Source organism: Amphiprion ocellaris, chromosome 1 (assembly GCF_022539595.1).
Source record: "Amphiprion ocellaris isolate individual 3 ecotype Okinawa chromosome 1, ASM2253959v1, whole genome shotgun sequence".
In the NCBI taxonomy this organism is placed as follows: domain Eukaryota; kingdom Metazoa; phylum Chordata; class Actinopteri; family Pomacentridae; genus Amphiprion; species Amphiprion ocellaris.
In genome coordinates this window covers 4,723,563-4,736,101 of record NC_072766.1, presented here as the reverse complement: position 1 = coordinate 4,736,101, position 12,539 = coordinate 4,723,563, and the positions used below count along the sequence as shown (strand labels likewise).

Sequence of the window (12,539 nt, the reverse complement as noted above, 5' to 3'; positions counted from 1 at the left end):
ATGCACATACCTTCTTTTTCACTTCTTTTCTATACAAACATTTTTTGTGCTTTTCTTTAGTTTGTATGAGTGCATTATGTAAATAGGTTAATCATGGCACTAGGCAGAAAAACAGGAATTCATTGCAATAATTATTCCTGCATATGATAATAAAATCATTTGAATTCTTTATATGCTTTTAACATAGAGGGGATGAAAATTTGTTTCTCTGAGACATACCATCTCGACAATAGAATGGACATCACAACACAACCAAGTATACAATGTACTGAAAGTGATAATGGACAGAGCAAGAGAGAAGTCACAAACCAAACCATCATGGATTTGCATCATATAGTGCCACATGCTTGTGAGTTAATAAGGTTATCAGTGCTGGCTTGTGAAATGTTGTCCCACTGTTCCTGAAATTGACAGACATTTTGGGACACCAGATCATGTTGTTGGACATGTCCACCCAGAGCTGTCTGAAATTATCTTTACAAATGCCGGCTGCAGGCCTAAGTAGTCATCGTGCCATTTTAAATAAAGCTAAGTTTTAAGGTGGCCTTTTATAGTCACCAGTCAGAGGAGTGTCTGTGTGCTGCTCACATGATCTGATCATTGTCCTTTAAAGTCACACCTGACCAGGAGGTGGGTAAGGTCAATGGTTAAGAATTTGTCACAAGTTGGAGTTAAAAAACATTTTGTGTACAAACGGCTACATTTAACTTTTTTTTCAGCATAATGGAAGTGTGATGTTTCACGTACTACCATTTACATACTGTGTTCATGCTTTTGTTCAGTATACTTTAAGGAAGTCTAAATTCTGCATAAAGTCCCACTGACTGTGTTCCATCTTAGCAACAAAGGAAATCACTGTTATTTTTTATGTCTAAATTGAATTTATCTGGTTAATATATTTGTGAAATATGTAAGCATGTCATACATAGACATTCAGAGAAACAACTAAATTCATGCATGAGACTGATTCTACCACCACACCCACTGTAGACAGAACACCAGACTCCAATTAATATGGTAATAAAACTGATAATCTCATGACAGCCCAATAGCAGTGGTAACTTGTGAAAGATAAAGTGCTTAATATACAGAAATCGATAATATGTTATTAGTATGACTACACTAGTTTTTTAAAAGCATATTATTTATGCCATCAATGTAAGAAGTAATGCAGATTAGATTAATGGCCTGTCATATTTTAAGGATATTCTTTTATAAAAAAAAAAAATCTATAATTTAATTTTATTTTGTAGCCCAACTGACTATGCACTCGGCACTAGTTGTGTAACTTTACACTGCAGGCTGTGAGGCGCTCAGATGCACCATCAGTGTGTCCAAAGACAATAGATGGAGGCGGGGATGGAGGGAAACAGGAGGGTGAAGTCCCTGTTTAAAATACAGTACACTGCCTGTCCAAAAAAGTCACCACTGGGATTTCCATCCATCCATTATCTATACACCGCTTAATCCTCACTAGGGTCGCGGGGGGGCTGGAGCCTATCCCAGCTGACTCGGGCGAAGGCAGGGGACACCCTAGACAGGTCGCCAGTCTGTCGCAGGGCTACATATAGAGACAAACAATCACTCTCACATTCACACCTACGGGCAATTTAGAATGATCAATTAACCTCAGCATATTTTTTTTGGACTGTGGGAGGAAGCCGGAGTACCCGGAGAAAACCCACGCATGCACAGGGAGAACATGCAAACTCCATGCAGAAAGATCCCGGGAAAGCCGGGACGCGAACCAGGGACCTTTTCGCTGCAAGGCGAAAGTGCTAACCACTACGCCACTGTGCAGCCCCCACTGGGATTTAACTAAGCAAATAAGTAAGAGCCTTCCATTGAATAATTACTGCAGTGGTGAATACATTTCAGCTGCAGCAACTTATTTAACCCCAGCTGATGCAGTGAGGAGCTTCTCATTTCTTAAACAACCATGTTGGAAGACTTATCCTGTGGTCATGGAAAGGATGTCGATCTGTCTCAGCAGAGTCAAATTACTGACCTGCATCAAGCAAAGAAAACAACTAAGGGGATGACTGAAACTACTAAAATCAGGTTAAGAACCGTCCAACAGATTATTAAAACCTGAAGGAAAGTGGAGAACCATCATCTTCCAGGAGCAAACTCTTAGATGATCATAGGAAATCAACAGCAGAACTCACGGCTATGTTTAACAGTGAAAGTAAGAGCATTTCCACATGCACAGTGCAAAGGGAACTCAAAAGATTGGGACTTAAACGTGGGCAAATCAGGGTAAGAAGAGAGATGGATGAAGTGATGCACTCATCATGGCTAGTGTCTACAAGCCTGTGAGGGTTAGGGTTATGATCTGGGGTTGGTCAGGTTCAGCAATGTTATATTTCCAAAGAATGAGGTCAGCTGACTACCTGAAGATACTGAATGACCAGGTTTTTCCATCAATATATTCAGAGATGACGATGCCAGGGTTCACATGGGGCTCACATTGTGAATGAATGCATCAGGGAGCATGAGACATCATTTCCACACATGGACTGGCCTCCGCAGAGTCCAGACCTCAGAATCAGAATCTTTGGGATGCACTGGAGGAGACTTTGTGCATCGGTCCGACTCTCCCATCATCAATATAATATCTTGGTATAAAATTAATGCATCTCTGGACAGAAATAAATGTTGTGACATGCAGAAGATCATCGAAACGATGCCACAGCGAATGTGTGTCGTTCTCAGAACTAAAGGCAGTCCGTTGAAATATTAGACTGTGCGATTTTTTAAATTTTTTGGACAGGCAGTGTATAATGAATAACAAAAAAGTAAGATAACATGAAAACACTGCCAATAATGATGGAAATGGCACTATTTATACTAGGGCCTACTAATTAGGTTACAGTCTAACTCTGTAAGACAACTGTTTGTGAGGTTCTGTGTTGCCATCTAGTGTTCAGGACCCGAACATGTTGTAATGCTCGTTTTATTTCATTACCTTTGCTTTTACAGCATTTTTCATACAAGTCAAATCAATTCAATATGTTCCATAATACAGAACATTTCGATAAATCCCAATATAAAAATTTCCTGACATTGCCACTGCTTGATAAAATAGCATATATGTACAGCACACTTCTGTGTAATAATTCAACATAAACATTTTTGAAGTGACATTGCAAAAGGAGATTACATGCATGTTAAAAGTTTAAAAAAAAAGACATCAGTGGTAACATTATCAAGCCCAACAATTAATGGAAGTTCTAGTTCTACTTTTTTTTGCTATCCAATTACATTGTACTTGTGCAATGACCATAAAAGCATTTTATAATATTGTGGTGACAAAAAAAAGTTGAAACCGCTCAATAGCGAGTGGAACAATGCTTTTGTTTCTGCACAAGAACACGCAGTATCCAACTCTGTATACGAAAACAATCTCAGTAAATGTAAAGAATAACCCAAAGCTAAAGACTTTTACATTGGAGGTGGAGGTATAGCTTTGCAAAAAAAAACTGAAAATACTAAACCTACTACTAGCTAAACCCAACAGCAGAAAGTATGTTAAATCTGGACAATCACAAAAACAGACAGAAACAGGCCAGACATGGATTTAAACACTCAAGGACCTAATTTCTGGGTTACATAGCTCACTCCCACACATTTGGCACCACAAGAGTCGCATGTTTTGTCTCAGTGTCAAACATTCAGTCGCTTTAAAATGTGACCAAACCAGACTGAGCTGCTGTAACGTTATATTACACACATTTCACAAGTCAGACATGGCCCTTATACACAAAGTAAAAATCCTGTCTGCTGTATATCACTAAAAAGAGATCAAGTACATGATAATAAAGAATGTTAGATTTTCAGTTAGCAGAGAATGAACTATTTACTGATGAAGAAAATATAAAAATGACACATACAGCGTAGCATATCAAGAGGCAGATTACTGGATTCAATGTTGAGCATTTTACTTGTTTTCATATTTTTTTTTACTTTTTCCTTATATAATCCTTTAAAAACACACTACTGTGATGCAACTACTCCGCTAAGTGTAGTCACCACCCTGTTTCCTGCTGTATTATTCTGCCCACAGCACTGTCTGATGGTAAAAAGTACTCATTTAACTAGACAGTTGTAAAGCATAAACAAACAAAGGCATTTAGATAAAGTTTTGCAGTAGAGTTTGTGTTCTTCAAAAGTTTGGCATGGAGATTGCAATTTTTACTGTAAATTTATGGTTACAAATATCAGTTAACGCTCTCCTTGATAACTAACAATCTGTATCAGTATTGACCTTGGAAAAAAACAATAGACACCTAATGTAGAGAGTCTATGTTTACAGTGTAATTTGTCTCTGCTGTTTGCATCAAATACCCTATATACTGTGCTGTTATGAGCAAATATAATTAGTCATGTATGAGACAAATATATTATTTTGAAATCTCAAGAAAATTAGGTTTTTGGGGGGAATCTGAAATGTTTATCCAGTGCCTATTATTTATGTATAATGTAGGTTTTGCCCTGGGGAGTGTTTATACCCCAAACAGTGACTGTACCTGCTGACCCCACTCACCCACTGCCTGCTAAAAACACATCAGATGGGATTTGTGGGCACCGTAATGGGTTTCCCTGCCTTTCCCAAACTGATATGAACTCTGTCTTCCTCCTCTCAGTCACACTTACAGTATGTTAATGTAAAGCCCTTTTCAGACGTATGACACATAACACTGCCATCCTCACCGGTCTGCTAAAGTGACGGCATTCTGTCATTCAAACACAGAACGCTTTTCCAATAATGTTGCTCATGGTTTCATTAGACATACCCATGACAGTGATGGAGAGAGTCATAGTACGTCCACATTATTTGTCCTACACACAACACTGGACAGTACACTGAGGGACATTATTAATGCATATTAATGCACGAATGCACAAAAGGACTAAATCTAAATCTGCCGACGTAACAACTGATTCAACTGCAATTAGATCCTGACCAATCATGTGTCCATGTAGAGGATAATTTATGATTATATCTAATTATTGAAATTACTTATGTTGTTCGATGCATAAATGCATACATCCTTCTTGCTTTAGCAACACTAATATGCATCCTGCTACTATTTGTTGCTCTAGTTATTTGATAAACTCAGAGGAAAGACTCCTACAAACAACTAACTGGAAGCACACTGATTGTGTTGATGCTATAGCATGCTGTTCAGACTTCTGCTGTGTTGAAAGTGACGCAGAAACGTCTCTATTTTGGACTGAACATTTACAGAAAAACAATAAGGGTGCTAATTCAGACATAAAACTGGTGCATTTAGATGCCGTCCGGTTGATGGAAAGGAGCACATGCCTGAAAGGGGCCTAATAAACAAGTCAGAAAGTATCAGATTATGCTTCCTTTTAACTTTAAGATGATAGCAGTGCTTTATAGCCAATTATAACTACACCCACAGGAAACACCTTGAGTGTGAGTTAACTTGTCATTGGGGTGAAGTCTGACAGAGATACGACAGAGGATGGTGGTTTGAGATCTTAGTCATCATAGTCTCTCCTTGTTGGCTTTGGGTTGGAGGGCACTGGTGGCCTGTCAGCGTCACGGTCGTAGGGCTCATCATAGCGGTCGTCATCATCGTAGCGAGGGTCTCTGCGGTCGTAGCGTCGCTCGTCGTCATAGCGGCGGTCGTCGTCATAGCGCTCATTGCGGTCACTGTACCTTTCGCGGCGGTCGTAGTCGCTGCGCCGATCGTCATAGTCGCTGCGGCGGTCGTCGTAGTCGCTGCGCCGATCATCGTAGTCGCTGCGGTCGTAGTTGCGCTCACTCCTGTCCTCATAGTGATCACGTCGATCACCAGAACCATCATAACTACGATTGCTGTCCTGCCTGTCAGCTGGGGGCCTCTTGCCATTTTTATCTGGCTCCTCGTCGTGGTACTCCTCCTCGCGAACTCTGGTGGGAGCATAGACACACAGTTTGAGGAACACAGTTTGCATGAATTTTCTAAAGAAATCCAGTCACAGCGTTGTTTTACTAGTTGATTTCTTTAAACTATTGGATTGTACAGTATGATTCTTTTTCATCCCATGCATCGTGGTAGATAGGTGGTAGGTGGGACACTGTCTGTGTTTAAAATCACAAATACTCATTTGAAAACCACTTGTGTAAAGAATAAAAGTTTTGTTGGATTTCTGATGCTAAGATTTAGAAATCTGTCTTTGGTTCCGATTGATAAAAACATATAATGTGCAGGCTGTATCAAACCAAACAGACGAAGAATAAAAAGCTCTTTAGCCATCCACAAGTGTAAATACGCAATGTGAGGCTCTTTGTCATTGTTTGTCTTGACGTTTTATTTATACACATGAAGAGGATATAAAAATGAAACTGACAATTTGCGGACAGCTTGTTAAAACTACTTTTTTTGGTCTCTTTGCCTCCTCAGCAATAATACGCCCTTCCTTTAAATACAATTACAAAACTCACTATTACTTTTAAACATTTCCTTATGAAAAATGATGCTGTATAAACCACTTCTCACAGTCAGGATCTTAACCCTCCTGCTGTCTTCATTAACAGGCACCAAAAATATTGTTTCCTTGTCTGTAAAAAATTCCAAAAATCAGCAAAAAAAAATTCTCAAATTTCTGAAACTTTGCAAAGCTTTCAGGAAGAAAACTCCAATAATTGTTTAAAAGTTTCCCTTAAAAGTATTATTTTAAAAAAATCCCCCAAACTTAGCAGGAAAATTCTTGTAAATATTTTCAAAAAAATGAGTAAAAAACTTCCAAAAAAATCCTAAAAATATCTAAAGTAACTACATATATATATCAGTAAAACTTGTAATATTTTCTTTCAGAAAATTCACAAAAAAATCAACCAAAATCCAGCGAATTTCACTGGATTTGGTTGATTTTTTGGTGAATGTTCTTAAGAAACATTTTTAACATTTCTTTTTTTCCACCAAAAAATGTTCAAAGATTTCACAAAAATGTTGAAAATGTGGACATCAGAAGTTTCACTGTGAAAATATTCTTTCTCCCCACATTTTCAGACTTTAAAACAGGCTCAATTTTGACCCACAGGACGACACGAGGGTTAACTGAGAAAACAGTCTCTTTCTCTGCCTGCAAACCTTGAGTGCCCTGAAATTACCGACCGGCTGCTCATTCAACCTGATGAACAACACTGACTTCTGTTCACACCATAACATCTTCTTCTTCTGTGTTTGCATGCATCTTTACAGGAGAAAAAAAAACCCATTACCCCATGGCATATTCCTCATCTTTTTTCTTCTTTCGGCAGCAACAGCAGTAGATGATGACAATGAGGGCGACCAAGGCGGCGACGACTCCTGCAATGATTCCTGCAGTGGAACCGATGTTCATGGATGCTGCAAGATTGAAGGAAAATGATTTTAGAGAACTGCTGTGAAGATGTATTTATTGAAAATAAATGAAAAGCGGCTATAAGAAGGTTTCTCCTACGTGGCATGACCGTTAGGGTGATGTTGCAGGTAGCAGACCGGATCTTGTTGCTTGAGGTGCAGGTGTAGTATCCTGATGTGTCTTTGGAGATATTAAACAGAGACAGGACGCCTCCCTCTGAAACACAAAGAGTTAGTCACATTTGCTGAACACGTATTATTATTATTTTTTGAATTTTATTGACAACAAATGAAATAGTACTACTACTGTTAATAGTCTGAAAGCTACAAAGTACTCCAAAGAAAACAACTGCTGTTTATTTTAATCAACACTGTTTTTAAGTAGTTTCTGAAAGTTTATTGTACGTTTTGTACAATATCACAGAAGAGAAGAGCAACAGTCCTCTCATCTACACAAATTACTCACTTTAAAGCCTTGAAAGCAGAGCCCGATTTTAACTTATTTCAAATGATGATGCACAGAAAGGCCGAATACATTCATATAATGTCTTCAAGAGAGTGCTCAGAAGACTGTTTTTCTTCTTCTGGAAAATGTCCTGCTCAGTGCACATCTTGATCACTTTCTGGCCATTCCCCCAAACGTATTAAACCAACAAACATTAGATAAGATCATGAAAATCAGTCTCAAAAATCCAGGTTGTGCTGCAAAACTTAATAGTGACCCTACATCTAGAAAATATTCGACCAGCACTCTGAAATTCAATTGTTAGCTTCATGTGTGTTCAGAGTGAAGGTCTTTTAATTTGGGAGCACTACACGCCATCCTGTGGTTCACAAAAATTAAACTTGTTTACCAGATTGAAAAGAGCATGACTCTATCCTCAGCCTGATCATGGCCATAGTTGTTCCTTTGTGACAGTAAATAAATCTTTTTGCACTGATAGCTGCCTTGTTTTCCCAGGACTAATGTGTCGCTGGTACTTACTGTCAGTGGTTCTGGGGTCTCGAACACGAGGCATGTTCTGTACATCCCGACTGTCCCACTTGTACGTGGGCGCCGGAGAACCCTCCTCAGACTTGCAGGTCAGGTTGATGTTCTGACCATACTCTGCTTTTCCCTCGATCTTACAGATGGGTGTAGATGGAGCCACTGGAATAAAGATGAATATAGATAAATATAGAGACAGACATATAGAGTGGGTTGCCAACTAACCGCAATACCTTTAGACCGTGGGCTGAAACACACTGGGAGAATCCAGAACCTTCTTGCTGTGAGGTCAAAGTGTCAACTACTATTTACTTTTAACCCTCTGAACCCCAAAACCGGTCAGCAGGTTTTAAGAGCATGTCTTTACAAAATTGGCAAGATTACACCGTTTATCAGAACCATCCATCCATTATCTATACACCGCTTAATCCTCATTAGGGTTGCGGGGGGGGGCTGGAGTCTATCCCAGCTGACTCAGGTGAAGGCAGGGGACACCCTAGACAGGTCACCAGTCTGTCACAGGGCTACATACAGAGACAAACAATCACTCTCACATTCACACCTACGGGCAATTTAGAGTAATCAATTAATCTCAGCATATTTTTGGACTGTGGGAGGAAGCCGGAGTACCCGGAGAAAACCCACGCATGCACAGGGAGAAACTCCATGCAGAAAGATCCTGGTAAGGCCGGGACGGGAACCGGGGATCTAATAGCTGCAAGGCGAAAGTGCTAACCACTACACCACTGTGCAGCCCTTATCAGAGCCAGATACTGTAAAAACTGAAAGAATTGACAGATTTTTAACTCTGCAGTGGTCCTTGAACAACTCATCTGTGCTGTTCATTGTTTTGGTTGTATTGTTTCAATCTCACTCCAACTGGTCGAGGTAGAGGGACGCCTTCCCTGAGCCTGGTTCTGTCTAAAGCTTTTTTCCCCTCACTATCTATGTTTTTTTTTGGTTCTTTCCCACTGTTGCCAACTGCTTGCTCATAGGGAATCCAAAGGCAACTTTGGATTGTTAGGTTCTCTCTTCTTTGTTTAAAATTCATATCGTCTGCACCTTACTATGTTAAGTGCTGTGAGATGATTGGTGCAACATAAATAAAATTGAATTGAACTGACATGTCGTTCCAAACCTAAATTTAAAATTGGGATATTTCTACAATTCTATAATTTCATTTAGCAGATGCTTTTACCCTAAGCGACGGAACTCAGAGTAGATACAACACAACAATGGATCTAGTCAGGAGAAAACAAGCTGGATAAGAGCCATGAAACAAGTTCAAGTGTGATAATAGGACCTTGGTGCCTACAGACAGTGGAGAAGTATTTTGATGATATTTCCTCAAAATCACTTTGTGTCATTTGAAAATTTGTCACAAATTACCAGTTTACTCTAAGCAGATCCTTGAAAAAAAAACAAACTCTGCACTCTGTGGCACAACTGGAATACCGTTAGTGACTCAGCTCTGACCACTAGTCATATGACAAAAATTCTGTAATATTTTTGCTTTTGTGGTGGGCGGCTGTGGCTCAGGTGGAAGAGCGGGTCGTCCAATGATCGAAAGGTCGGCGTTTCGATTCCCGCTCTGTCCTAGTCATGTGCTGTTGTGTCCTTGGGCAAGACACTTTACCCACCTGGCCTCCAGTGCTGCTACTCACACTGGAGTATGAATGCGTGTGAATGTTGGTGGTGGTCGGAGGGGCCGTAGGTGCAGATTGTCAGCCACGCTTCCGTCAGTCTGCCCCAGGGCAGCTGTGGCTACAAATGTAGTTTACCACCGCTGAGTGAGAATGTGTGAGTGAATGAATAATGGATTCATTGTATGCGCTTTGAGTATGCCTTAATAGAAAAGCGCTATATAAATCTAATCCATCATTATTATTATTATTATTATTATTATTATTATTATTATTATTACTATTATTATTATTATTATTATTATTATTATTATTATTATTATTATTAATATTTTTGGGTGAACTGCAGGGCAGACAGGAGACAAGTATAAAGAAAAATAAAACTTGTAAATATGTAGAGTCACTTTTTATTTTTTCCAAGTATTGGTAACATCTGTGGTCAAATGGAAAACCGTTGGACATGTTGATGTTAGTAATTAAAGAAATTTTCATTCATTTTCTTTTTATGATTTAAGACAATACAGCTTTAATATCCTGCACAAGATGCTTGAGTTCTCTCTACTTCTAACCATGGTTGTGCTGTTTCAATAGAGGTGCAGGACTTTATATTTCAGGGAAAATACAGAGAAACTGCTTGGGGTTCAGAGGATTAAAACTCATATGTTGGTTCATGATCTAGATACCGATGACTAGGATAAGTGTCAGACATATCTTTCTGATACTACACTGCACTAAGAACAACCAGCAGACATGGCACAGTACACAAGGCTAAACATTTTAATGGTATTTAATCTCTGATACTGGATCTAGTACTAAAATATTTCTTTGAAAAACAATTAAATATTACCTAGAACCACCAAACGCGTGTTGGCGGCTGGCTTGCCCTCGTCATCACCTGGGACATTGAGTCTACACTCAAAATTCTTGTTGTCCTCCAGTGTGATGCTGTTCAGCTTCAGGTTAGCCTTTCCACTATTAATGTCTACATCCATGGACGCCCGGCCTTCGTATACTTTTTTAACGTCAGTAATTTTACTGGGGTGATAATAGGAGATGATCTGGGTCTGTTGGAAAACAACAGCATGACAGGAATATTAAATCAAGATGACATGCCCATAGATAGATAGATAGATAGATAGATAGATAGATAGATATGTACTGACCTCTTTAGCATTAGCTGCTACACCCTCAATAGACCATGAGATGAAGATTAGGGGTGGTGTGGAGCCTGGTTTGAGTGTAAAGGTGCAGGGCAGCGTGATGTTGTCACCCCGGGCGTACTCGTACAAAGGTTGAGGGATGACAACATTGAGGGCGCCAACACCTGACAAGGCTGATTTAAAAACAACCATACAGATAATTACAATTTGCACACAATTACTCTTCCATTTATGAGCGCTGTAAAATTGTGATTAAGTCTACAATGTTATATTTGTCTGCATTGGAGCCTTTTCGCAGCAAAAATTGCAGATCTGGAGCTAAAAACAACTCATTACCCCACCCTCCCACCCACATACTCACAGAACAACAGAGGAAATGAGCAATAAATGGCAGAGTTTATCAGCAAAACATTCACAATTCACATCCCTGCAGCAGTATTCACTGTTTTAAGGTTTTGGGGGGATTTGGGGCAAAATAAAATCACTTTGGGGACCACAATTGGCTCTGGGAACTTGTAATAGGGATTTTATTGACCATTTCACATTGTAGCCGAGAAAATAAATGGTAGATTAATCGATAATGGAAATAATAGTTGGTGCAAGCCTGTGTTTTTAACTATGTCACTGAGCCACTGAATTTTGGTGCAAGTTTCGTAGGCTCTAGGAGAAACCAAAACCATTCTGAGTCATCCAGTGTTAGGAAGGAATCAATTTCAAGAGCTCCTTATCTTGTATATATTATATTCTGTTTGCTTATATATATTTTCAGAGGAAAAAATACGAATTTATAAGGAAATCAGTAAGTTCACCTGCAAACTCAGGCTCGGGCCTGTTCCTTTTTAGAGGGTGAACTCTAAGGTGCGCAAACAGGTGTGGCAGTTGGAAAAGGCGCAAAAGGACAGAAGCAAATATCATTTCTTACTCACCCAGACTGAGCAGAATTAACGTAGAAATCCTCCTCTCCATGGCGAAAACCTATTTTCTCAAACTAACTCTTCTGTGTTTGGTCGTTTTTGGTGTCTAAAATGAAACGGGGGACCGGAACCGTCCGGTAAACATTTGCATCGACACCCGAGCTCGTCCTGAGACTGATGCGCTCTCTGGGTGCGCCCTCCGCTTCCGGATGACTGACGGCGCTCTCCGCCAATCACTGCGACTCCTGCTGCTCAGGTAACATTTTTGTTCCGCCCACCTGTCGTGTTCTGGCCTGTCCTCTCCTCCAGCATACCTTCCTTTACAGGGATACTGCTCCAGTCAGACCGGTGTCTGCCAGGATCTGCGGACAACAGGAACATATATTCATTTACGCAGCATTTTAGAACCAAATATGCCAAAATGAGACGTTTTGATCACATAACTGTGTCTATTTCCCATGATAGCGATAGAA

General features: G+C 39.7%; 1 protein-coding gene across 1 annotated transcript; it reads right to left on the bottom strand.

Annotated features, from left to right (window-relative positions):
- Positions 1–2,940: 2,940 nt before the first annotated feature.
- Positions 2,941–12,258, bottom strand: gpa33a (glycoprotein A33 (transmembrane), paralog a). Its single transcript, XM_023267013.3, has 7 exons — positions 12,079–12,258; positions 11,156–11,325; positions 10,840–11,056; positions 8,347–8,511; positions 7,462–7,578; positions 7,241–7,367; positions 2,941–5,926 (listed from the first exon to the last, which is right to left on the bottom strand). Exons 1-7 carry the CDS (start codon positions 12,116–12,118, stop codon positions 5,512–5,514), a joined length of 1,251 nt encoding a protein of 416 aa, XP_023122781.2. The 5' UTR covers positions 12,119–12,258; the 3' UTR covers positions 2,941–5,511.
- Between the last annotated feature and the right edge of the window lie 281 nt (positions 12,259–12,539).